Source organism: Camelus bactrianus, chromosome 5 (assembly GCF_048773025.1).
Source record: "Camelus bactrianus isolate YW-2024 breed Bactrian camel chromosome 5, ASM4877302v1, whole genome shotgun sequence".
NCBI lineage: Eukaryota > Metazoa > Chordata > Mammalia > Artiodactyla > Camelidae > Camelus > Camelus bactrianus.
Genome location: NC_133543.1, coordinates 78,845,688 through 78,873,245, shown reverse-complemented (window position 1 = coordinate 78,873,245; position 27,558 = coordinate 78,845,688). Strand labels below are relative to the sequence as shown.

General features: G+C 35.4%; 1 protein-coding gene across 1 annotated transcript; it reads left to right on the top strand.

Annotated features, from left to right (window-relative positions):
- On the top strand, nt 1–26,920 carry SGO2 (shugoshin 2). The gene is made up of 9 exons (XM_045508035.2): nt 1–296; nt 1,857–1,988; nt 3,886–4,061; nt 4,861–4,938; nt 10,281–10,366; nt 14,114–14,337; nt 15,342–18,533; nt 19,978–20,128; nt 25,017–26,920. Exons 2-9 carry the CDS (start codon nt 1,859–1,861, stop codon nt 25,030–25,032), a joined length of 4,053 nt encoding a protein of 1,350 aa, XP_045363991.1. The 5' UTR covers nt 1–296; nt 1,857–1,858; the 3' UTR covers nt 25,033–26,920.
- The last annotated feature ends 638 nt before the right edge of the window (nt 26,921–27,558 follow it).

Genomic DNA, 27,558 nt, shown 5'->3' with positions numbered 1-27,558 from the left:
TGCGGAAACCGCTAACGGCTGCGGAGTTTAAACCCAAGCCGCGGCCGCGAGCGCCGGGCTCAGGGAGCTGGGTGGTGGTCGCCCCACGCTGAAAAAGCAGTAAGTCAGTGACCTGTGACTTTTGGCGTGGCCTCGCCGTGCCTAGCGGGATCCGTGCCTTCCCCAAGACGAACCGCCCGGCGTGGCCCTCGTGGGTCTCGGGTCCGCTGAGCCCCGCGCGGCCCGCGGCCCCGCCCCCTCGTCCTCCAGTCTCCAGGACTGCGGCCCCAGCACTGGCTCCGAGGGGCTCCTTGGAGGTAGGCCCTGTTTGGGTGTTAAGTCGCTGCCTTTTGTGTCTGGGATTTGAGCGCTCGGCTGCGTGAGGGCGGCGAGCCGCTAGTCAGAAAACCAGCTCCTTGCAGTCGGTCTTTGTGACTGCGCTGCTCCTTTCCTTTAGAACAGTTCTGGTTTATTGTGAGCGCTCAGTAAATATCTGCTGAATGAACGTTAGAGACTGCTTACCCAAGTTCTTGGAAGAGCCCTCTCTTGTGGAGCGCTCAGAGTTTAGGACGGAGGCTGGCCGAGGGCGAAGGGTGATAGAAGACTGGGAAGAATTTAACCTTGAACTGGGTGTTGACGTACAGACAGGACTTCGGTAGGGACTAAGGACGATGATTTTTCTAGATGAGGAATCCAGTTCAGGAGAACTGGACATGGAAGTGAGTATTCCTGATGTAGAGTTAGCTGATATGTTAGCCAAACAAGAGCTACGGAACAATAATACATAGGTGAGCTCTAGGTTCAGTACTAGGCACCGTATGTACGTTGGCTCCTTAAGTCCCTACAAAATGCTCTTTTTTTTTTTTTCCCAAAAAATAATTCCCTAAGTCTGAAAATTGAAACTTGGAGATGTAGGATCACATAGCTATGAAATATAAGAACTGGGCACCAACACAGTCCAACAGCTATTGCAATACAGTTGGCCCTCCTATCTGGGTTCCGATTCCATACAACCAACCAAATCAGCGATGGAAAATATTGGGGACAATTCCAGAAAGTTTCAAAAAGCAAAACTTGATTTTTGCCAATTGCCAACAACTATTTAAATAGCATATATATTATATATACAACTATGTACATTATGTTAGGTAGTATAAATAAATTTAAAGATAATTTAAATTATACAGAGGGATGTACATAGGTTATATGTAAATACTATGCCATTTTATATAAGGCACTTGAGCATCGTGGATTTTGGTATCTGAGGGCCCTGAAACCAAAATCCTTCAGGTACCAAGGGATGACTGTATCCCCAGTTTTGCTGGAATGAAGTGAAAGCCTGAGTGAAATAGGTTTACCAGAGGTTTGAAAACTGAGTGTAGACAATTCTTTCAAGGAGTTTTGCTGTAAAGGGTGCAGAGAAATGGAGTGTATATCCAAGGATGAAGTGGGAACAACTCCCTTAGGATTAGGTATATCTCTTCTGTGCCTGTCTCTAAGGTACACTTCTACTTGGTATCACAGTAGTGTCTGTGCCCACACTGAACTATGCATTCCATGACTATGCGTTCCTATGCAGCTGTATCCTGTTTTCTGCCCCCAGTGCCTAGCCTCACTCCTGGCAGGTAGATATAATGTTATAGGTTTGAGTGGAAAAAAAAAAAAAGATTCATTTACCTTTTTAGGATTCTACTTTTAAACCACTTTTGGTTACATTCATACTTGTCAGATTTTATATAAAGTGTTTTACAAATACTTATGTACAAAGTACATTATTTAAGTCATGATTTGCTTTTTAGAATGTATTTATCAGTTATCCTTTTTGGCTTTATTAATCAATACTATGATTTCCTGCTGTCTTTCTTTTTTTACTCCAGTGATGGAGTACCCCGTGATGGAAACTGACACACTTACCTCAGGAATTAAGAGACGTGTGAAAGACAAAAGAATTTCAAAGACTGCTAAATTGAATGTTTCTCTTGCGTCAAAAATCAAAACAAAAATAATAAGTAAGTGTTATTAGTCTTCATTACTACATTACTTATTTATTACTTATTTATCATTAGCATACTCTCATTTTTACTTTTTTTTCTGGAGAATTGGTATGATATTTGGTACTTTATTTTATCAAATACAGGAAATGACTAAAATGATTATTTTGTTAAATGAGACTTCCTCCATTCAATTGTACCTTTCTCCTTCAACTCCTCTTAGTTGGGTGGTTATGATGATTTGCTGTCAGTGGTGACAGCTGAATTTTCAGCAGTGAGGCTGGAGTGGCCCAAGGCAGCTACCTCCTTACACTGCAAAGAAAGTACCAACATGACATTTCTGAAAAAGCTAAAAAATGTGACAGACTGTCCTTCTGACATGCTACAGCATTTGGATGATGAGCAGTCTAGGGGTGGTTGGCCCAGGGTGATTTTAGATAGCCAAAGTTCATCATGAGGTCACTGAGCACTTTGGAGATGAGGTTTCATGGATTCTGGAGCTAAGATGTCAGAGGGGCAAAAAAAGAAAGTGGGGGAAATTCCCCAAGATGAATTTTCATTACTTCTGAAAACTACCTCAATGGTTCATCTCCATCTTAGCAGGACTGGGGGAGGTTTCCTGCTGGTATAGCACCTGTGAAAGGTAAGTGTGCTTTGGGAAATAGCCAAGCCTGCTGATTATCTTTAAATCATAATGTTGTTCCTACTCAGATCTCTAGAGCCATGAATTAGACCACCTCCTATAGTGGCTAGTGGGTGTGCAGGACCATTGTACACCCACTGTTATGAAGGGATACACTGAAGTTGAGGAGTGCAACAGGAAAATGTTACTATCCTTTAGCTTCTGCAAATTGCAAACCGGTTCTAGTCTGTTTCCATTTGCTATGTCAAAAGTGGCTGTCTGAATCTACTTTCTCTGTGCCAAAAATAAAGTACTTTTTGGACTCTATTTTTTAGATACCCAAACTTTCCCTGAGTATTTAAAAAATATTATTACTATTATAAACTATTGTTACTATTACTATAGCTAGTAACACTAATACTATTATATAAAAATGTATATTACTATTATCAAACATTTTGCATACACTATACTTTTATTCAGTGGGCTATGTTATTGAATAGTAGCGTGTAAATCAAAATCATGACAATATAATTATGCTTTAGATATACTAAGGGAACACTATATGTAAGGTGAACTTTACCAAAGAGTTCACAATTAAAATCTTTGCAAACAACAGAAAATCATTTCTGACTTAAATTATATTTACATAGTGCTATAAAGAGAAGCAGTCAAGTTTAGATTGCAATAGATGCCTAGAAATAAGAGATAGGATATTTGGGGTGGAGATGGACGATCCCACACAGTTTAGATGATCTGTCCAACATTATAGTAAGTATGCTCCCTTTTACCCAAGGTTTTGAAAAATGGACTTTGGGAGCATTAATTCTGGAGCCACAGAAACTGGCTCTAAAATTTTCACGATTGGCAACCCTAATTTCTATGAGACATTTCCAGTTAGAGCTGTGGGATCAACTTCTCCATTCTACCTCCTGGTCAAAAGTAGGAAGGAAGGTAGGGCAACAAATACCAAGATTTAGTTTTTGTGACTGATCTAATTATCTAGATACTGTATCTATATTAGAGTCCTCTTGTTCCTAACTCTGTATTCACAAACATTCTGTATTTCTCACAACTCTTATTGAACTTCTATCTAGCTTTTGTTTCTTCAGCTCCAAACTCTGGGTACGTTCTTTTCAAAACTCCATCTGTCTTGCCATTCTCTTCTTTTCTAACTTTCAGTTAAAACTTACAAAGTGAAATACATTTTGTCCAAAATAGTTAATTATTAAGGAATATGAAAATGTAGTAAGATATATGTTCAATATTAACTCTTAAAAATTTTTTTTACAGACAATTCTTCTATTTTCAAAATTTCTTTAAAGCACAACAATAGGGCATTAGCTCAGGCTCTTAGTAGAGAGAAAGAGAATTCTCGAAGAATTACAACTGACAAGATGTTATTGCAAAAAGAAGTGGAGAAACTGAATTTTGAGAACACATTTCTTCGCCTAAAGCTAAATAATTTGGTAAGGAAACTATATTGTGTTTGAATTCTAAATTATCACTAAAATTTTAACTATAGTATTATTATAGAAGCTCTAAAAATGTTTTTAAGTCTCCTAATCAGTGTAAAAACTTTGAAAGAGCATGCCATGTTAATGGACAAACTGTTAGTGGATAATAAAATAAATGACCCAAATCTATATTCTCAATGTATACCTGTGGCTCTGCAAACTCATAATAACTTGATCAACATTTGATTGCTTATCATAAGTAAAACTTGATACATTAATACATTTTAAGAAGATGGCATAATTCCTCCAGTGAATTGAAAAGAGGGGAGTGCCCAGAGTGTTTGAATTCTGCCTTCACACGAGCATTCCACTGGCTGCAAGCCAAAGAGAAGGAAGACTGTAGTCGTTGCTTTTCCTTCCAACTTCCAACTCTGTCCACAGACAGGGCAGTAAGAGCCAGTGATTAGCTAGGTTTCAACTATAGATCTAACTCCGAAATGAATAGAAATTAAAACGGAAAAACGACCTACTGTACTTCTTGAAGCTTAAATCCCTGTGGCTGACGAACTGCATTCACTTGCCATTTGAGGTATTATTATTATGAGGAGATAAAAAATGTAGGAAAGTTTATGATTGATAACTCAAAATTATTCAGAATGTGTGTGTGTCTATGTAAACTATAGTGTAGCACCTTTTTAGCTCAGTGTGATCTCAGTTACTTTTTAAGTCTTCTCAACTGGTGGTATTCATAAATGTATGGTATAATAAATCCAAATCTTAATTGATTAAAAGAGCTCTTTCTTTATTTCAGAATAAGAAGCTTATAGAAATAGAAGCACTCATGAACAATAACTTGATAACTGCCATTGAAATGAGCACTCTTTCTGAGGTAAGTAGAATTTATGTGTAAGTACTGTAATATTTTTAACGTTATCGAGGATAATTGAGATTAGTTAAGTAGCATCAAAGTTAAAGATTCATATCTTAACCTTTGTGCAAAGGAATGATGATAATATGCTATTAGCGAGTTAAAAATTAATATTTTCATTTGGTATAATTGGTTATTGAAATTTTTATATAAATATTAGATTTTGATTAAAAGTAACACAGGATCAGATAGCTCAGTGGAACATAATGGCCCCTGAATAGACTCAAAAACATAAAAGACACTAGTGGAAAAGTAGTATTTCAAATTAGAAAAGAATTTGTATTATTTTAAAAATATAGACACAATTGAAAAACTATTAGGGGAAAAAACAGAGACAGATCCTACTTTATACCGTTTTCTAAAATAAATTCTAGATGGATTTAAATGTAAAAAAGTACATCATTTAAATGAGAAGAAATTACAAATGAATTCATGTTAGAAAAGAGAGGTCTTTCTATACCTACAAAGTAAGATACCATAAAAGAAGCTATTGATGGATTTTCTTTAAAAAATTTTTAGCAGCCTCAAAATCATAAAAATGAATTTGATAGCTAGGACAGCCAGTGGGCAGAGGTGTGCCTTATACATTGAGCACTCTCTGAGGAGAAGAGATGCTTTTCATGGGATGGGGAGTCATGGAGAAGGGAATGAGAGTCAGCACTCTGTTTTGCTGATCAGCTTACAGGGCTGAATTGAATTGTCCTAAATAAATTTCTAAGACTAGACTCAATTCCGGCAATGGAGAGTATAGAGTCAGTACAAGAATTGACTTGTAAAGTAAGAGAAAGAAGCCAATTGGCAAGATGTAGAAGGGGGGAGGGTGGTATCACCCATACCTCAAGGAACTGTAGAGGACAGATAGCCCTAAAAACATTGCTCAGTTTTTTGTTGTGAGTTGTGTGATATAAAGCTCCTTCCCTCCAGTGGTTCTTTAAAAAGACATAGTAAAGTCAACATTGTTCCCAGCCTTTTATGTGGTTCTCTTTGAATAACTCAAAGAGGGCTGAGATCAGTATCTGAATTTAGGAAAAGTGAAAAACCTGGAGTCAGTGGACGTGGAAGCTGGAGGATGAAGGGACAGCATACAACTTTGATGTCCTCTTTCTTGGACTTATTCTTTAACAGACTAATTTTTGCACATCGAGTGCAAAAGGCAATTTTGCAATGCCTTTTCTTTTTAGTTGTGGAGGAGGACAGTGGGTAATAGAGATGTGTGGTTCTAATATTGGAACAACATATAAAAGTATAAAACGAAGTCTCACACATGCTTCTGTTCTGCCTCCAGCTGCTTTCTTCTCCATTTTCCTCTCTTCTCCCCACACCTCATGCAGGTAATTGCTTTCATGGATTTCTTTTTATTAAAACAAAGATATATAAATGTTTTCTTAATTTTCTTTCTTATACAAAAGATAACATACTAACTGTTCTGTGCCTTTTTTCCTTATGTGACATCTCTTGAAGATCTCTATATGATTACAGGGAATACTTATTCCTTTTTAGTGCTGCTTAGGATAATAGATCTAGAATGGACTGCTAATCTGTTTAATGAGGCTCCTGTTGTTGGACACATGGTTTGTCTTCTGTTGTTGACTTAACATTAGTGTAGAATGCCTTTTCCCCTTGCATTAATTTTCCCGTCCTGGATTATTCCCATCAGTATGCAAAAATGTTATCTCCCATCTTTAAAAAAAAAAAAGAAGAAGAAAACAAAAATAAAACTTCTTACTCCACTTATATTCCCCATCCCAAGCTACTATCTTTTCTCTTTACCTTTATAGCAAAAGTCTTTGAGACAGTTATTCACAGTGTCTCCAGTTTCCCTTGAACCCACATCGATTGGGTTTTCCTCACCATCCCGTGAAAACTGCTCTTCTGGAAACTGATGTCTATGTTGCCAAAACCTCTGGCTATTTCTGGGTCCTTGTGTTAGTCTTCATGTGACTTTCAGTTTATGACCCTCTCCTGTTTCTTCCTACCTTTCTAATTGTTCTTTGTCATTTTGTTTGCTGGTTCCTCTCTATTTCCCTGATTGCTATTTTTTGGGTACCACAGACCTGAGTTCTTTTTCTCTTCCGTCTATACTCATTTCCTAAATGAGAATCTCATGTTTTTAAGTACTACTGAATATTGATGGCTCCCAAATTTGCTTCTCCAGCTTGGCCATCTACTGTAAACTCCAGACAGTACATGTCTGACTGCCTACCTGGCCGTTCAATTTGGATGTCTAGGAGGCATCTCAAACTTCACAACTGCCGCCAAACCAGTTCCTTTGTGGGGGTCTTCATCTCTGGCAACTACAACTCTATTTTCCTATCTTTTCTACACACCTCATAGCTATCCTTTAGCAAATCCTTTTAGCACCGCCTTAAAAAGCAGTCCAGAATTCTATCACTTCTCACAGCCCTCACTTTTATCACCCATATTCAAGCCACCATTATCTCTTACCTAAATTATTGTAGTAGCAGCCCAGCTTGGGCTTCTTGCTTCTTCCCTTGCCTCTCTATATCCTCTTCTCAGCACAGCAGCCAGAGTGATCCCAGTAAAGTGTTAGTCTGCCTAAAACCCTCCTGCGGCTTCCGGTCTCATCTGCTGCCCGATTTTATCCGAAACTGAAACTCCTGTTCTTTCTCTCACCTCATCTACTCTTCCCCTCCTTCTGCTCATTAACATCTTTAATATACAGGCCGGCTGCCACTCAGGGCCTTTGTACTTGTTCTCCCTTCATGTGGTAGTTCCCTTACTTCCTTCAAATCTTGACTCAGACGTCACTTCGTGAAGCCTTCCCTGGCAACCCTATATAAATCTTAATCCTTCCGCACCTTGACCCAGTGCTTTATATTCTGCTTCCCTGCTTTACTTTTTCTTCTTAGCACTTCAATACTATGTAACATATAATTTTACTTATTAATTTTGTTGTTTATCACACCAGAATATAAGCTTCTTGAGTGCAGGGTATTTGTCTATTCAGAATGATGTCTAGAACGTAGTAGAATTCAATAAATACTTACAAAATGTTGAATAGTATTTCCCCATTAAGAATGATGCTTTCTTTTTTAAGGGTGAAGTATTTATTTATCTTATAATACATCTGTTACTGAGCTTTTTATATAGAAAATAATGATAAATAATGTAAAATATCTTTTTAGCATATGGTCTTTCTTTTTAAGTGTTTAATATAATGACTTATTTTAGCAGTTTTCCTAATTTTACAATTTTAGAATAAACTTTAGAAATGATTTATTTATTATTCTTTTAATGTCCTGCTGAATTCTTTCTGCCAGTATTTTATTTAGGAATTTTTTATTATTCATAAGTGAGGTTTCTTTGAAGTTTTCTTTTTGTAAAGTCTTTAAGCATTATCATGTATACCAAACTAACAAAAAGAATTTAGATGTTCTCTTTTCCTATGTTCTGCAAAAATGACATACTATTAGAATTCTTTTTTCTTCTGTGAAACTATCTGGACCTGGGTCTTTCTCAGTGGAGATAGTGGCTCCTTGTTAACTATATCTCTAATGCAGATATTGGGTTGCTCAGGAAAATTTCTCTCTTTTATGGGCCGTTTTATTCAATTGTATTTCCTTAGAAAAGTACCTATTTATTTCATTCATGTTTTCAAATTGATCTGCATAGAGTTAACCAAAGTCAACCAATAATTTTGTCTGTTTTATTTCCCCTGTTGACTATTTTTGTGTATTTGAGCTTTTTCTTGTTTGTTTTTTTCCCCACTAGGTTAGGTGGTTGTGGTTTTCTATTTTTTCTTTTTCTCTTAAAAGAAACATCTTTTGGATTTAATTTTGAGTTCTGCTTTTCTATGTTTCAATGTCACTATTTCTTGCTTTTATCTTTAGTAGTAAGTCCTTTCTTCTGCTTTTATGTGGTTTCTTCTGTTGTTACTTTTCTGATTGTGAGTCAGATACTTATTTATTTTTCATTCATTCTTACCTCTGTAGGTAAGGTGTCATTTCTCTCATACTGCTTTCACGATTTTTGTCTTTGTCCTTAGTTTTGAGGAATTTGACTATGACGTGTCTTGGCATGGATTTCTTTGAGTTTATCTCTTTGGGAATTCCTTCAGCTGTAATATGCAGATTGATTTCTTTTGCCAAGAGGAACTGGATGTCTGGAGTCCCCATGTGTTCTCCACTGACATTGCTGGGCTTTGCAGGGTGTGCTTGTTACCACCTGGCTGTCTAACTCTCCCCTCGGCCTTTTCTGACAGTACTCCTGATTTGGAGAAGAGTTACCTGTTATAGCCCAGTGAATGTGGATGTTCTATGCTCCTCATTTGACTTTTTACACTGCTGCCAAAATTTAATTGACCAAATCTGTGTGGGTCTATCTCACTCTGTTCTGTTTCATTGATGTGTTTGTCTGTCTTTATATGCTAATACTGTACTGTCTCAATTACCATAATCCTCCAACTTTCTTCCTTTTCGAAGTTGTTTTAGCTATTCTAGGTCCTTTGCATTTCCATATGAATTTTAAAACCAGCTTGTTAATCTGACCATACACCTGTTTTTATTACAGGTTAGCACTGTAATAGGAAGACATTGTTGCTTGTTGCCTAATTTTATGATCTTTATTAATTAATTAAAACATGCTCAGGAAACATATCAGGAAATTTAAAAATGCAGATAAACAAAAATTTTAAAGATATATTAACATCACTCAGACTTTGAATTTTAAAGACCATTTAAAAACAGTATTATGAAATCCAATAATGTATTACATAATACATATGTAGACAGGAATGTATTGCACATACATACAGTTGACCCTTGAACAACTTGGGGCTTAGGGCACTGACCTTTCACAAAGTCAAAAATCTGTGTATAACTTACAGTTCCTTACAGCCCTCTGTATCCGTGGTTCCTTTGAATTCACAGTTCCACAGCCTCAGAGTCAACCAACCATGGATCATGAACAGTACTGATGAAAAATCCACATATAAATGGACCCATGCGATTCAAACCCATGTTGTTCAAAAGTCAGCTGTATATGTAGAAATAATTGTACATGCCTGGGTGTACACATGTGTATTTATTCATATGTATAAGAATAAAGTTTGAGAGGTTATGTACCAAAATATTAGTAGTGATTGTCTTTGGATGGCATGATTAAGGATGAACTGTATTTAACCTTATCATTACATTATTCTCATTCAACTATTGAAGGCAAATGTAAGAATGATTCTATAACTATTAATATTCTTGTTTAATTTGGAACTTTAATAGCAAACATGATCTAATGAGGTTAGAAATTTTGTTCATTTTCATTTTCTTTGTTCTTTTCAAAAATAGTTCCATCAGAGTCCCTTTCTGCTGCCAAGTAGCAAGAAGAAACGGGTTAGTAAACAGTGCAAACTGATGCGTCTTCCATTTGCAAGGTAATTGCTTCAAAACTCGGTTAAATATTAACTTGCACACTTCTACCTGAATTGGACTTTGAATGGTTTTTATTTGATCTGCTTCCTTGAAACAGAAAAACAGCGAGAAGTAATGAAATACTCATCAACACTGTACTAGTAAAAGAAGTTTGAAGATATAATCTAATAGAATTCAGGTTTAAATTTTGAAATAATATTCAGTTTTCCCATAGCCTCTGGAGAAGAAAGAGGTACAGGCAGACCTTGGTTACATGGGTTTGAATTACACTGGCTCAGAGTACTTGGATTTTTATATAACATAATCATTGTGTGTGTGATACAATGCTCAGATGTCATCAATCTGTAGTTGCCTACTAGGGTAGAAATAAGATGGTTTGTGGTAACTTGCTATTGGTTGTGTCACCAGGGCTCTAAGGACACTTACTCATCAATTCAGTAACCAGGGTCATCTGTAGAATCCTACTACTTAACTCTTCATTTTTTTTCTTTTCCCCCAGGTCACCATTGGCCTTATGTTTTCTGCTGAGTAAATCTGATAACTATTTATCTCTCTATTATCTTGCATAATGCCCAGGCTTTACAATTAACTTTCATCATTGCTGTTCTCCTGACCAAAATTCCCATTTCTTGATTAATTTGATTATAAGTCATAGTAAATACCCTATTTCAAACCTAACATTTTAAAGACAGTTACTGAGGTCCAGTGAGGTAAAATGGCTTAATGAGTTAAAAGCATTAATCAGAATTCTCATCTCTTTTAGACAATGTTCTTTTTGTTATATAACTTACAGGTTTAGTGCATTTACATAAGTGCACGAGTAAATGCACTTGTATATTAAAGTGCCACACTAAAAACTTCTTACATCTACTGTGTCACTTTCTATTCATTCTAGTTTATTCTATTGTTTTGCCTATTCTATTCCAGCATCATGTTGAATCAGTACATTTAAATTAATACAGTTTTAAAATAGAACATTTTGTTGTCTTATAGTTCCTTAGTTGTTTTTCAAGAAAATCTTGTTTGTCATGCATGCATTATTTCATATAAATGTATGAATCACGTGTTAACTTGCCCTCCAAAAATTTTCCTTTTTTTAATGTAAACTTTTGTTTGAAGTATAATATACATTTTAGAAAAGTACAAAAATCTTTATAGAGTGTCATGGATTTTCACAAAGTGAACACTGTAGTATAACCAATATCCAGACCAAGAAGCAGTATCACCAGTACCTCAGACACCTCCTTGTGCCCCTTTCTAGTCACTACTCACCACCTACCCAAGGATAAATATCATAACTTCTAAAATCTCTAAAATCATAGATTTAATTTTGCCTAGTTTTGAACTTCATGTAATGAAATCATACAGGGTTCTATGGTTTTTGTCTCTGGCTCTTTTTTGCTCAGCATTGTGTTTGTAAGTTTCATCTGTATTGTCCTGTGTAGTTATAGCTGAGTCATTCTCGTTTCTGTATACTATTCCATTGTATGATTATTCCGTAATTTATCCATCCTTCTGATGGTGAACATTCAGCTTTGCCATCAAGAAAACAAGAAACCACAAATAGCCAATGCTGAGAAAGAAAAAGAACATTACATACCTATAGCAGACATTAAACATGTAACTGAAGCTGCTCTGAACAACTTTATGCCAATAATTTGATATTTTAAATGAAGTGGACAAATCTTTTTAAAAATCAGTGAACTTGACACAAAGAAGAAATAAAAAATCTGAATATTCTTAAATGTACTAAAATAGGATGTTATCAAAAATATTTCCACAAAAAACTGCAGGCCCCAATATCTTCTCCTAAGTTCTTGAAGAAAAAGAAATGTACACAAGTACTTCCAGGAAAAAGAAAAAGAGGTGCACTTATCAGTTCATTTACTGTGATCAGCATAATATAAATACAAAACTTGACAAAATATATTACAAGAATGGAGAATATATATTTACAAGAATAAACCATCTTCATTATTAAAATACATGCAAAAATCCTGTAATATATTAGCAGATAAAATTTAGTGATGTGTCAAAGGGATATATCATCAGGAGCAGTTCATTGCAGGAATGCAGTAGTGATTTAACATTAAAAAATCAATCCTTATAATTCACTACATTAGTAGAAAAAATATTTTAAAATCATTACATTAATAGAAAAAAAAGAGGAAAGTACTATCTTCTCAATAGTAACAGAAAAAGCATTCAACACTCATTCATGAAAAAACTCAGCAAACTAGGAATACAGTGGAACTTCTTTAATCTGATAAGGAGGATCTACAAAAGCCCAAGAGCAAACGTATTAAATAATGGGAACACAATAAGAATGCCACTGTTAGTACTTACACTCACCCTTGATTTAGTGCACTCTAGTACAAATTATGTATCTGGATCATTATCTATTGATTATCTTTTTCTCTTGAGTTTGAATCATGTTTCCCTGTTGCTTTGTATGTTGAATAATATTGGATTATGTCCCAGGCATTATGAATCCTGTGTTATAGAAAATCTGGATTCAGGTGTATCCCTCCATCAAGTTTGATGTTTCATTTTAGTAGTTACTTTAAACTTGATATTACTTGCCTGTGATGAACAACATATGAAATCTCATTTCAGTTCTTTAATCCTTAGCTAGGCTGCTTGGAATCTTTCTCACATGTATGTGATACAGGGAGCAGCTAGATTTTGGGAAAGTTTATGCACAAATGTGGGGCTCCCCTGTCTACCTTTCCTGTAATTTCTCCCATCACACACACTACAGAAGGTGTAGTTGCCCTGAATTCTGACCTTGTGTGAGACTGTGGAAAGTGTTAGGAAATGTGGCACCGACTCAGGTTTGTAAACAATGGGAAGCTCACCCTGTTTCTGTGTGTCAACCCCTCTTCTGTATCTACTTGCTTTTTGTTTGACTTCAGGCAGTTGTTTTTTAATATTTTGTCCAGAATTTAGTCATGTTTGATAAGATTCATTCAATAGTAGCTATTTGGCCATTGCCCAAAGCAGAACCTCTCCTCTGTTTTTGCTAATTTATTTCTTCAAGTGGTGTAGACATTTCCTCTCAGTGGCTTTTCTACTAACAGGTGCCTTTAAATTTGTAACAAATATTTTAAAAAATATTTTTATCGTTATCAATATTTTTAAAATATCAGTGATTTGTTTGGCATACAGGGTAAATCTATAGCATTGGAACATATTACTCTGTATTCTTTGAATTCAAAAAAGGTCATTTTGGCAAATTATTTCTGTGGCTTTCTGTCTTTTTCCTCTCATAGATTTAACTACTCTGGGATTACGACTTTAGTTTACATGAATACCTTTTGGAAACATAGCAAACTTTATTGCACTCAAAACTATACATACAATTGTACTTGTCTGAAACCAGAGGAAGAGTTTTGGGTTTTCCATAGAATTAATTATAGGAAAACTGTAAACATTATACATGAATATTTATAAGTATGTTTGAACTTTATTCATTTCATTAGTATTATTATCCTAATAGCCCAGCTGGTGATTATATCATTTATCTCCTTTTTGGGGCCACTGGGGCTAAGGAGAGAAGAAGCAAGTTCCGTACTGTTAGAAAGTACCTATTTCCTACCCATAATTGCCTTCACTGAACACAAAATGTTACCAGGGTGGGTTTGTGGTTGGATCTTAGATAAATGGAATATAGAAAGAACTATCCATGTAATTTTCTAAATAATTTTTGTAAAATACAAAATTTCTTACTCATTCTTACTTACCTTTAGGGTTCCATTAACTTCAAATGATGATGAGGAGGAAGATAAAGAGAAAACGCAATGTGACAACAATATATCAAAGGCATCACCTGGTATTCCTTCTTTAGCATCAACAAGACCATTACCAACTCAGCATAATTTGAAATTGTTATTTCTTAAAGAAAATGAGCAGAATGTTTGTGGTTTAAATGCCTCAGAACCTGTTTTATCTGTTGTTGATATACTTCCCAAAGGTGAGATTTTTTTTAAAAATTTATTTTGAGTATCAGTATTAAACAGTTAACATTCGTCAGATTTTCTTCTTGAGAGCCATGGTATATAAACAGTTAATAAGTTAGATTTCTTATGTCACAGATTTGCTAATGCCTACCATTTAAAATTGCTGGTGAAAAATTTAATTTAAAAGTAAAAGTGCCAACAAATATCAGGTGCATTGTGGCCTAACACTGTTACTCTGGAAACAGTATTTAGAATGAGCTAGTCTAAAGAGCTTTTCTTGGTATCTTAGCTTCAGAAGTGAAAGATACCATGTATTTATTTAGTTACGTCTTCTCCTTTTCATAGATATGAAAATTGAGGCCCTGGATAGGTGTAGTGACTTTTTTAAGATCATAACCAATTATTGATAAAACAAAAACTTGAGCCTGGGTAATGAATGGTTGAGCAAGAGAAAATGATGACACTTACTTTTTTTATATGGTATTTTAAAATAATAATCCTGTGGTGTAGTCTGGTTTATGTATTTGACATAGAATGTCACATTGGGATATGAAACCATAACTATATTGAATTTAGAGTTTGAATTAATTTTCCTTTCTAAAAATGTATGTGAGTATGTGTGTATAATTTTTATAAACTTCAGCTGCCTGCTGATGACCTTTTGATAGTGATCCTTATGAGAGGTATCACTGTTGTTGAATTTCATTTGCCAGCCTCCTACCACTTAGAAACATACGGTAATGGCTCTACTGTTAGCTATTCTCCACTCTACTCTTGGGGCCAAGGCAGAGTAAACTCCCAGTATATATTTTCCATGGATAGGAACGTAAAACGTGACTTAAAACTACTCTAGTCATTTCTACTTTATGTTTTATCAGCATAGATTCTTCATAATATAATTACCTGAACACATTATCGGAAATCCCTTCTCTGAAACAGCTTGATTCCTAATCTAATTTAAAATAATAAATTCCTTGTTACTACTTTTTTCTGAAATTTGTTTCCCTTTATTTTACAGAAAGCCATTCCCACTCAGACCAAAGCTCCTGGAGTTCTCTAACGAGTGAGATAAATAGTGCACAGTCAATCAGCCACAGAAAGGAGAAACTGTCTCCTAGTAATATAACTAGAAGGAAAAAACATGTATCATCTTGGGAATCAAATAATCCTGCAGACACTCCCTGTGTGACAGATTTAGATCAACAGATTTCAAGACCAGAATTAAATTGGAATAATGAGATAAAAGATTGTACTAATGAAACAAATACTAAAATTCAAAGAAATGTACAGTGCCTTCCTGCCTCATCTGAGTCTGCAAGTGAACCTACTGCAGAGGGCATGAGTCAAGTTCAGGGTAACGATGACTTTCAGTTGCAGAAAACTGTGTATGATGATGACATGGATTTAACTGCTAGTGAAGTAAGCAAAATTGTCACAGTTTCAACAGGTGCTAGAAATAAAAGTAATAAAAAAGCAAATGAGTGTGGAATGAAAACTTTCAGAAAAGTGAAAGATTCAAGCTCTGATAAAAAGAGAGAAAGATCAAAAAGACAATTAAAAAAAAGTTCAGATGTGGATATTGAGGAAAAGAGTGAAAATGGACCAGAAAGAAGATCTATTGTCTTGGATGGTGAAGGGGACTCAAAAGATCCAAATTTTATTCTCAGTACTGAACAGCTGCCTCAGTTGAACACGCTGAAGAAAATGTCCCTTCATAATGACTTTGATCAAGATGCCAGACAAAATACACAGTATAACAAAAAGAAGAAAATAATTCATGTAACAGATGAGCAAGAGGAAACATACTCTCTCTCCCGAAGTGCAGATAAATTCCATGAGGACGGTAAATTTGACATGGGCCTGAGTTCTCTAGCTTGTAAGAAAAGTAAAGCTTCTAGACAGACATTTGTGATAAATAACTTAGGTAAAGATAACTTATTCCCAAACCAAAAAGTTAAAGAAACCACCTCTGAAAACCTAGAAGTCACAAATGAATTTCAAACAGCTTATCTTTTCAACAAAGATAATGTAAATGTATATGATTATGAGACCCAAAATACGTTAGATTTGAAAAAGCAAGTCACTGATATGCAACCCCCTCAGCAAAATGAATCAAAAATAAATAAGAAGCTTAGGCAGAAAGTAAATCGGAAAACAGAGATAATTTCTGAAATGAACCAAATATTTGGAGATAATACTAAAGATGTACGTGGCCCAGAAAAAGGTAACTTTTCCTTCGAAACCCAAGAGGATAAAAAAACGATCCCTGGAAACCTACAAGTTTCAAATGAGTTTCAAAAATCTGCTCTTTCTATTGACAATAATGGACACCTGTGTGATTGTGAGACCCAGAATGTGTTGGGTTTGCAAAAGCAGATCACCAGTGTGTACCCTGTTCAGCAAAATGAATCAAAAATTAATAAGAATCTTAGGCAGAAAGTAAATCGGAAGACTGAAATAATTTCCAAAGTGAATCATTTCGATAATGACAGAAGTGGTAACCCAGAAAAGGGTAACTCTTCCATCCTAACCCAGAATAAAGAAATCATCCCTGATAGCCTACAAGATACAAGTGAGTTTCAAATACCTATTTCTACCCAAGATAGTGGAAATCTAGATTATGAGACTCAGAATGTTTTGGGGGTGATAAAACATGTACATGCTATACAACCTGCTTATCAAAATGAATCAAAAGTAGGTAAGAAGCTTAGGCAGAAGGCATGTCGGAAGACGGAAATAATTTCTGAAATCAACCAAATATATGAGAATGATGACAAAGGCTTGCATGACCCAGAAAAAAGTAACTTATTTTCTCTAACCCAAAAAGATAAAGAAATTGTCCCTGAAAACTTAGAAGACTCAATTGACTTTCAGATAGCTGATCTTTCTCCTAGAGGTAATAGGAGCCTATGTGATTATGAGACTCAAAACCTTTTAGGGGTGAAAAAGCATGCTACTGATATGCCACCTGCAAAGCAAAATGAATCAAAAATAAGTAAGAAGTTCAAGCAGAAAGAAAGTCGGAAGACAGAGATAATTTTGGAAACAAACCGAAAAAATGATTTTAATAACAAAGGTGTACATGAGCCAGAAAAAGGTAACTTCTTTTCCCTAACGCCAGGAGATAAAGAAACCGTTTCTGAAAACCTAGAAGTCACAAATGAGTTTCAGACAATTTATCTTTCCACCAAAGATAGTGGAAATTTATATGATTATGAGACCCAGAATATGTTGGATTTGAAAAAGCATGTCAGTGATACGCAACCCACTCAGCAAAATGAATCAAAAATAAGTAAGAAACTTAGGCAGAAAGTAAGTCGAAAGACAGAGATAATTTCTGAAATGCACCAGATATATGAGGATAATGATAAAGATGTGGATAGCCAAGAAAGCTGTACAAAAGATCTTGATTTTAAAATAAACAAATCTAAACAAAGACTTGAAGGCCAAGGTATTATCAATGGATACTGTATGGAAATCAACAGTAATGAAAAGGAAAATTGTGACCAAACTTCAAATCCTTACAAATTCGTTAAAAAGCACAGGAAAGAATCATCTGGCAAGGCAAAGAACGTTTTGGCACAAGGTAAAAACAAACCTATTTTGCAGTTAACAGGCTCTTCACAGACATCTGTCTCCTTAGAACCAGGTTTAAAACGTATTACTGATGAAGCAGATGCTGATGCTGGAAACAAAATGGAACTATATAAGAATCCAAAGCAAAGCACTACAACTCTGAACAAAAAGAGAGATCTTCCGTTAGTGGAAGTGACAAAGGAAGGAGAGTGCCAGGTCAAAAGAGTAAGTAAGGTGACATCTAAATCAAAGAAAAGGAAGACCTCCATGGATCCTTCTTCAGATAGTCATGAACTAATGAGAATAATATCTGACACCATTCAGGGAGTATCAGTTGAATCTGAACACACAGTTAAGGAAAAAAATTTGGAAAATGAGAAAATTGTGAAGATGAAACCAGACTTTTACACAAAAATGGTTACATCTTTATCTCAGTTATATTCGCCTAACAGACAAGATTCTTCCTTTAGCGGTGTTTTTGAGGGTTCAATACCTTTGAGTATTTCTTCTAGTAAAAATCTGAAAGAAAATTTTGCTTTGGAGAGCTCACCTGTCTTTCAAGTAAGTGATGATGTGCATGAGACGAAAGAGATGAAATTAAAGGTGAACCGGAGAACACAAAAATCGGGAATAGGTAGGTGAATATCTGAAGTGATCAGGTTTTAAAAGCTTTTTTTTTTTCACTTAACCAGTAAAGCATTTCCTGTTATAAGTGATATTTTTATGGAATTTTAAAACAGTATATAACTATGTAGCCTGATCTATAGAAGTAATACGAAGGAATTTGAAGAAATTTTAATACTTTGAGAAGATAATAGTTAATGTCTTAGACGTTTATACGCTTAAGAATGGATTTTGGTCTTTGGCACAAAGTTGTCTGATAATGACATTAGGCAGATAATTTCCTTTTTCATATTTTTGAAGGAAATTGAGTGCTTTAAATGTATATATAGTAATGAATTGCCCTGGTTTGAGTTTATGAAAGACAATTATAAATTTCTTAAGGGTGGGACTCTCTTCAATAGCATGTATTTAATATGATCAAAGCATTATTCTAGGTATTTTAGGTGATTAAAAAACAATACTAACTCCCTTTCCTCAGAATACTTGTATGGAAAAGTAACAAATACGGTGTTTAAATGTGACATGCTTTAATAAAAGCACACATGTTAAGAGATGTAATGATGAGGAGTAATTTTGACTAGAGGAACCTGCAAAGGCATCATGAAATAGATAGCATTTTAGACCCTAAAGGATAGGTAGGATTCTTACCTTTAGAACTTCTTACTTTCCCCAATTATTAAAATAATACTCAGTCATTGCAGAAAATTGAAAGTAGAGAGTCAGAAAACAGTAGGAAAAACAATCACCCATAGGAACTGCAGTCAACATTTTGGTATATGCATGCAGACTTGACTCTATGCATTTTTAAATATATCCTTGAAATCATACTAGATATAGCATTACCTCACTTTTCCCCCTTAACATTGATATTCCTTTGTTATTAGAAATTTTGTAACATTAGATATTCCTGTATCAATTAAAATTTTCTACAGGGAGCCTAACATTTTAATATACGTATAGAGAGCACTAGGATTTTGATAGATAAGACTATTCAGGTAAAAGGAATACTGATACAAAAAAAGTGCCAGGGTCTAGAGTTGGAGGACGTTTTAGACACCGCTGAGCCATCTTTCACCTCTGTTCCTCAGGGTGCCTTTCACAGCGTGAGCAGTCAGTGACAGATGTTGAATGAATGTGCAGGAATTTGTTTGATTTATGACTGGAGTTGAATCATGAAGAATTTTTATCAGCTTAAATCTGATTTCAGAATAAAAATTTTGCAGACAACTTTGATAGTTTATTTTAAATTATAAATCTCTTTTATTATTATTGCTAGAAAAACTGATTTACAAATAATTTCAGTGCTACTTTTGTAAAATTTAAAGTTATAACTTGATTATTGTTAAGTTAAAAAATTTGCTACCAATAATTTTTAAACCATAAATATCCCATATCTACTTCCACATCCGTGTATTTACTGTTACAAATATTTTTGAAAATGATACTTTTTTCAGGTGTTAGAACGCTGCAGGACTTGACAAATAACAGTTTTGTTTCAAATAACGCTGCTAAACCTGAAAACAAGTCAGAAGATCTATCTTCAGAGCTGTCAAGCCGAAGAAGAAGGTGTACTCCTCTCTCTTTAAAAGAGCCGAGTCTCAAAGGGTGAGCATTTCAATGACATAAAAGTGATTTCAGTGTGATATTATAAATTGTATGCTTTTAAAAAGATTCCTGCCTGAATTAGTATTTGAACACTTCTGAATATCAATGAAGCAATTATTTTTGACATGTAACAACCACAGTATGATCTGAAGAAATGTCTTTTTCTATTCTTTGAATAGGTTTTAAAAAAATTTTTATTGCCTATGATTTGCAAACCCCATTATTTGTTACCCCATTTATTAATTTTCTACTTTATCCTTAGAAGAATTCAAACTGGTTTATATGTCCTTTGGTCTCAAAGAGTAAGTCTTTTTCTTCCTCTTTTTAGGGTTCAAATATACCCCAACGAGGAGGGAATAGTACTTCCCCCACCATTTATCCATCCTTCAGCTTTGACAGTTATCAATATTTTGCCATATTTACTTCTAAAAGCTACCCTTTTATTGTTGTAGTACCTTTAAAGAAAATCCCTAATATTGAGTCATTTAATTCCTAAAACACTTCTGTATATATCTCTAGAAAATAAGTACTTAGCAAAACTGGACAATAATGATCACAACTAATAAAATTATCAATAATTCCTCATTGTCATCTAATAGTAAATCATTATTCACATTTCCTTGATTATCTCAAAAATGCCCAATTGCCTTTTACATATGTTTTATTCAAAACCTTATTTTTTTCAAGGATAAATGAACTAGCTGTTTCAGAGAACCTATCATATTTGGGATGGCATTTTCAAAGGTTAGAAATATCCTCACATTTTCTCTTTATGTTGTTTCAGTGTTTGCTTCTTTCATAAAATTAAAGACATTGATCATTTTTGATAGGTATTTTAAAACAATACCAGCAGGTGGCAGCAATGCAAGGGAGGGTGAAAGAGAAGCCAATTAAAATGAAGGACCAAGGGCTTTTTAAAAACAACTTTATTGAGCTATCATTCACATATCTTATATTTCATCCATTTAAAATGTACAATTCAGTGGTTTTCAGCACGCTTCCAGATATGCACACCATCACCACAGTCAATTTTAGAACATTTCTTCATTTCAAAAAGAAACCCCACGCCCTTTAGCTATCACTGCTGTATCCCGCAGCCCTAGACAACCAGCCATTCATCTACTTCTGTCTTACAGACTTCCTCTTCTGGGCATTTCATACGAATGGAGTCATTTAATATGTGGTCTTTTGTGACTGGTTTTTTCACTTAGCATAGTGTTTCAAGGTTCATCCCTGTTGTAACATGTATGAGAAGTATTTCATTCCTCTTTACAACCTAATAAAATATTCCATCGTGTAGGTATACCACATTTTGTTTATCCGTTTGTCTGTTGAAGATCATTTAGTTGTTTCCACCTTTTGGCTGTTATGAATAATGCTATAAACATTTGTGAATTTTTGTGTGTACATGTTTTCATTTCTCTTGGGTATTTGCCTAGTTGTGGAATTGCTGAGTCATGTAGTAACTGTGTTTAATCATTTGAGGAACTGCTAGACGGTTTTCCAGAGCTGCTGGACAATTTTATATTCCCACCAACGGTGTATAGGGGTCTGATTTTTCTAAATCCTCACCAACACACTTGCTATTTGACTTTTTGATAATTCTAGCCATGCTAGTGGGTGTGAAGTGGTATCTTATTATGGTTTTGATTTGCATTTCCCTGATGTCTAATGATGTTGAGCATCTGTTCATGTGCTCATTGTCCATTTGTATGTCTTCTTTGGAGAAATGTCTAAAGAAATCCCTTACCCTTTTTTCAGTTGGGTTATCTTTCTATTATTGAGTTGTAAGTTAAACCTTTTATTTTAAACTAAGTTTAGACTTACTGAAAAGTTGTAAAAGTAGTAAAGAAGTTTCTTATATGCTCCTCACCTTGCTTTTCCTAATTCTGACATCTTACATGCCCATAGTACGATTCTCAAAACTAGAAGATTAGCATTGGCACAATACAAGATCTGGACACTAGGTATTCTTCACTACCTATATTGTGTTGTGTTCGTTATCTGTTGTTGCATAACAACATTACCATATACCTGGTGGCTTAAAACAACACACATTTATTATCTCTTGGTTTCTTTGGACCAGGAATCTCTACTCAACCAAGTTGGGTGTTCTGCTTAGTATCTCACAGACCTGCAAACAAAGTGTCATCCAGGCTGGTTCTAATCTGGAGGCTCTCCTGTGTGCTTCTAAGGTCACACAGATTATTGGAAGAATTCATTTCCTTGTGGTTATGGAACAGAGGGCCCAGCTTTTTGCTGTTGGCAGGAGTCTGTCCTCAGCTCCTAGAGGCTGCACTTAGCTCCTTGCCACATGGGCCTCCCAACATGGCCACTTGCTTCAAAACTAGCTATAGAGAGAGTCTCTGGAGCAAATCCTCTAGCAAGATGGAGTGTTAAATGAAACATAATCTCAAAAGTGCGATAACCCATCACCGTTGCCATTTCTATTGGCTGGATGCGAGTCACAGCTCCTGTCTGTACTCAGGGAGCGGGTGTTATACAAGGGCATGAACAGCAACAGGCAGAGTCATGGAGGGGTCCTCCTTAGAGTCTGTCCACCACAGGGGCCATTGACGTTAGGCCCTCTCAGCAGCTGGAGCGAGGGAATATACGTAGGTATACTAACCCATGTGTATGCTCACTTTTATATTTATTTATCTACCTGTATATATGGTAAAAACCATGAGTTTATACTGATACCTCAGATTCTTGTTCAACATCACAGGGTTCATTTGAGCTTTGTTTGCTTGTAATTTCTTTCTCCATTGGTAAGTAGCCTGGCTCTCACTAGCTATAGTGTATTTATTTGTTTGTCCAGTTCTAACATACACATAAAGTAGTTTCAGAATTGCTGACCCATATTCTGTGAGGAACATATTTACTAACTAGATCATAACATTTAGGTACAGTTCTTTTTGTCCTAGTTCTTTTCTTACCAACCCCCTTCAACATAATCATGTCATACATTTGTTACTGTTTGTATTCCATTTTCTTTTCCCACATCTTAGTAGGTTTTGTTGTTTACTTTTCAAGCATGTGAAACGTTTCTTGGATTGTAAGGCCAGAGCCATGCAAAGTGGTATATGCAGAGAAGTGTCAACTACTTTCATCCCTGCCACCCTACTCCCATTATCCTGTTTTCACCCATCTCCTGTGGATAACCAATTCCTTTAGTTTCTGGTTTATCATTTCTGTATTTCTCCTGCACAAATAAGCAGATAGATGTATATCCCCCTTTTCCTTACATAAAGGTAGCATATTGTAGCTAATCTGTTCAACTTTGCTTTTTATCATTTAACAGTATGCTTTGGAAATCCATATTAATTTGTAGAGATTTTTATCATTCCCTTTAATAGCTGGATAATACTTAATTTAGTTAATTCTTCTATAAGAGCTACCTATTCTAAACTAAAGATAGCAAAATGCTCTAATGAAGTAGTATTCTATTTTAGTTTAGCTCTCCTGGGCATGCAGATTATTTGGTAATTGGTTTAGCTGGTAAATTTTTTAAAAGCAAAAATCACAATATACATCAGTATAAATACTAAGAGTAATGACAATCCAGCTGCCCCTTTTTTTTTCCGGGTTGGGAATGGCATGCAGCAGGTATAGCACAGCTTCTGATAGACGCCCAGTGCCAGTAAATCCTCACTGAAACTGCTTACCATGTATTATGGAGCAAACATCATAGGCATGAGAATAGGAGCAGCAGGAGTTATCAGGAAGGTAGTACAAATATATTTTTTAAAGTCTTTATCTCTTAAGTCCCAAAGCACTGAACATGACAGAGGGATCATTTTTAATAGTAAAAGGCCTAAGCTACAATGAGTATATAACAGTTATGATAGTTATGTACCAAATAACAGAGCAGCTACCTTTATGAAGAAATAACTATAGGAGATGCATGGAGACATAGGAACACACTTACAGATTTTAACATACTACTCGATACAAAACCAATAAAATGGGCAATAAATAAGTAAGGAGATGGAAGATCTAAACAATAATCAATAGGTAAATCTTATGAATGAATACATATCAAACTCTACACTTTGATCAGAGAGAACACATATTCCTCTCCAGTGTTCATCGCACAATTTCAAAAGCATATCCAGCACCATGCTATGAAAAACATACACTATGACCAAGTGAGACTTATTCCAGGAATGTAAGGGTTGGTTTAATATTAGAAAACTTATCATCATACACCATCTTAATAAACCTAAGAGAATAAAGCATATGATTTTTTTTATAGATGCTGAAAAAGGCTTTGACAAATTTCAACACTCACTCATGATTAAAACACCCAATAGACATTGAGGGACACTGTCGTATAATGATAAATTATATACACATATCTTACTCCTAAAGCTAGTATCTTGTTTAATGGGGAGACAAAAGAGGCATTTCCACTTAAATCAGGAACAAGGTAAGAATGCCCACTATTCCTGCTCCTATTCAACAAAGGACTGTTGAACTCCATTCAGAACAGTGATCACTTCTTGGGGGATGAGAGAGCTGTGATCAGAAAGGGGCACACTGGAGGCTTGGGAGGTGTGCTGATCGCTTATTTCTTAACCTGGGTGTAGGTAAATCAGCATTTATTTGATTGTTTTTAAATTGTACATTTTCTTATATTCTTATATGTATGCTAAAGTTCATAAAATATGTAGTAAAACATAATGTATAAAATTTGTGTTGATTAATTTCTCTTAAACCTTATTTATAATTCCTACTATCAGTATTTTAAATGTATGGCAAAGCTTGTGGCTTGAGGAGGCCGCTTTCTACTGGTATGATGCAGCAATTTTCCTCTCCATACTTCACAGCAAAAGCATTAGCTTTCGGTTGTTATTGTTAATCTTCCTTTTTTTCTACTTTGTAGGAAGATGAGAAGATGAGGTGAATTTATGGATTCTGGTTTTTCTGAATTCTCAGACCATACCAAGTCAAAACATGGGTATAACCAGGATTAAGAAGGTGAAACACATGATTAAAAGTTTTGGAGTGTTTTTTTTTTCCCCTGACTTTTCATGGAGTGTTTATTTATCTATTCTTATGTTTAAATAATATGCGTAAGGTAGCTATATTGCAATATTAAGCTTTTTAAATTATTTTGGTCATCCTATAACTTATCTTCCTGTTCATTTAAGCTCCTTTCAACCAAACAACCTTTAACTAAACAATAGCTGTTAGCCTTTTAACCAAATAAAATGTATTATAAATACTTTTGCATTGGTTATCTTGTGTACCAGGTTGTCTTGTTTTGTTTTGTTTTGTTTTGTTTTTAAACCATTCAGTAGTGTAAGCACCCATAAGATGTGAATACCTATAAGATCTTAAAAGTCACCTTTTGCCCTGGCCACGTTCCCTCACCTTTCATTCTTCTTTCAAAATTGCTTTTTCAATGTCAGCTTCTGTATTACTTCCATTATATGTAATCTGATGACTTGGCTGAGGGGTTAACCTCTCAGGCTCTTTTGAATTTGATTTTTACAACTTTAATTTGAAGATCACTTACTATTCTAGTATTAAAAAGTAGTAAATTCTATTCATATATGAGATTAATGGACATAGCTTAGTGTATTCAAATGACTAGTCAGATTCTATTCTGCCTAGATGGGAAAGCTTTCTTAGACTCTATCTGCATTTTTAACAAGAACCTCAGATAATTCTGGGGCCGACTGTCCAGGACCACACTTTGAGGAACCTACTGTAGGACTATAGTCTGACAGAACTTCCTCATGTGTCGACAGTGTTGGTTGAATGGAGGCTAGAGGCTTTATTAAAGGAACAGTTTACACAGTGGTTAAGAGCTTGGCACCCTGACAACCTGTTCTCTTTCCTGTACTCCTGTTACTTTAAAGCTTCGGACTGCCTGGAGCCATTCTCTGGTACTATGTTTCCTATTGTGCATTACTTTTTTCTCTCCTTTCCTTAAACTTTGTCTTTTCTTTGTTTCCCTGCCCATGCAAATTATTTTTCACTGTATGTATCAGACTTACCAACCTTTTATTGCTGGTAGAATTTGGTCACAGTGAGAAACAATTTTCCTATTCCCAGATTATAAAGACATTTACCCATGATTTCATTTGTTTTTACATTTAAATTTGATTCATGTGGATTTTGTTTTATTTTATACTGTGAGGTATGAATGCAATTTTGACCTTTTTCTAAATGATTCCTCATTAAAAAGTCCGTGTTTCCACTACTGATTTGAAGTGCCACCTTTTTCAATGTTGTATTTGCATGTGCTTTTAAATTTATTTCTCAATTTTCTGTTCCCTTCTACTATGCCCCATTACCATCCTCTTTTAATTATAGAGACTTTTTAGAGGAGTTTCAAAGTTTCCCTCAGAGGTTTGCCACATTTCTTGATACCTAGGTATTCTGTCTTTTTTTTTCTTGGTATTACAAATGGGATCTTCTCTCTGATTCTCTCTTCTGATTGATTATCATTTGCGTATATGAATATAATTGATTTCTGTATGTTAATTACTAAACTCTGTTATTGTTTGTAATATTTTCCAGATAAATCTGAAAACCCAGCCATCTCTACCCCCCCCCCCCCCACCGCCCCATTCTTATGCCTCATTGCTTTCTCTTGCCTAATGGCATGGCTGCTACCTTATGTTAAACGTTAAATAGCAGTGGGAATAGTGGGTATCCTTGTCTTGTTCCTGATTTTCATGGGAATGTCTCTGGTTTTGCCCCATTAAGTAAGATACTGTGGTTTGAGCTGGTTATGTACATTTGTAATCACATTAAAATATTATCTATCAATTACTATTTGATTGAGTGCTTTTTAAAAAAAAATCATGAGTGAGTGTTGAATTTTGTGAGTGACTTCACATTGATGGAGACTGTTAATTAGGGTCCAACTAAGAGACAGAAACCACAATTACCTTATAAATGGTTAACGATATTCTAGCGAACTGACCAAGAAGTAAGAAGGCAAAAGGGACCAGCAGAGCATCACAGAGGAAGTGACTATGGGAAGCACCCACCACCTCTGGGGCTGAGGGAACACAGAGAAAAGGATGGAATTATTGAAACTTACAGGCTTAGAGGAAGAGCTCCAAGACTGGGGTGGGTGCTGTTTCCCTGAGGGCTGTGACAAGACTGGTCTTGATATGGTGGAAAAGCTGCAGAATGGAGCCAGCTGTGGCTACTGAAGTCAGTTCCTGCCAGGGTGAACCATGTGGATGCTGATAGGAACAGGAAGCAAACAGGAGCAAATTTCTACCTCCTCCTCCATCCTTTCTGTTCCCCTCTACCACCTTCTATTGCCAGAGACTGAGAGGGAGCCTGGCAAATGAGAAGTGTGGTTTGCCAAGGCCTGGCCTTAAAGTGGAGTAGAGAAGTGTGGATTTGAAGTTGAAACACAGGAGCTTAATAATTAGCACAAGGCTATATTAATTTGTTGA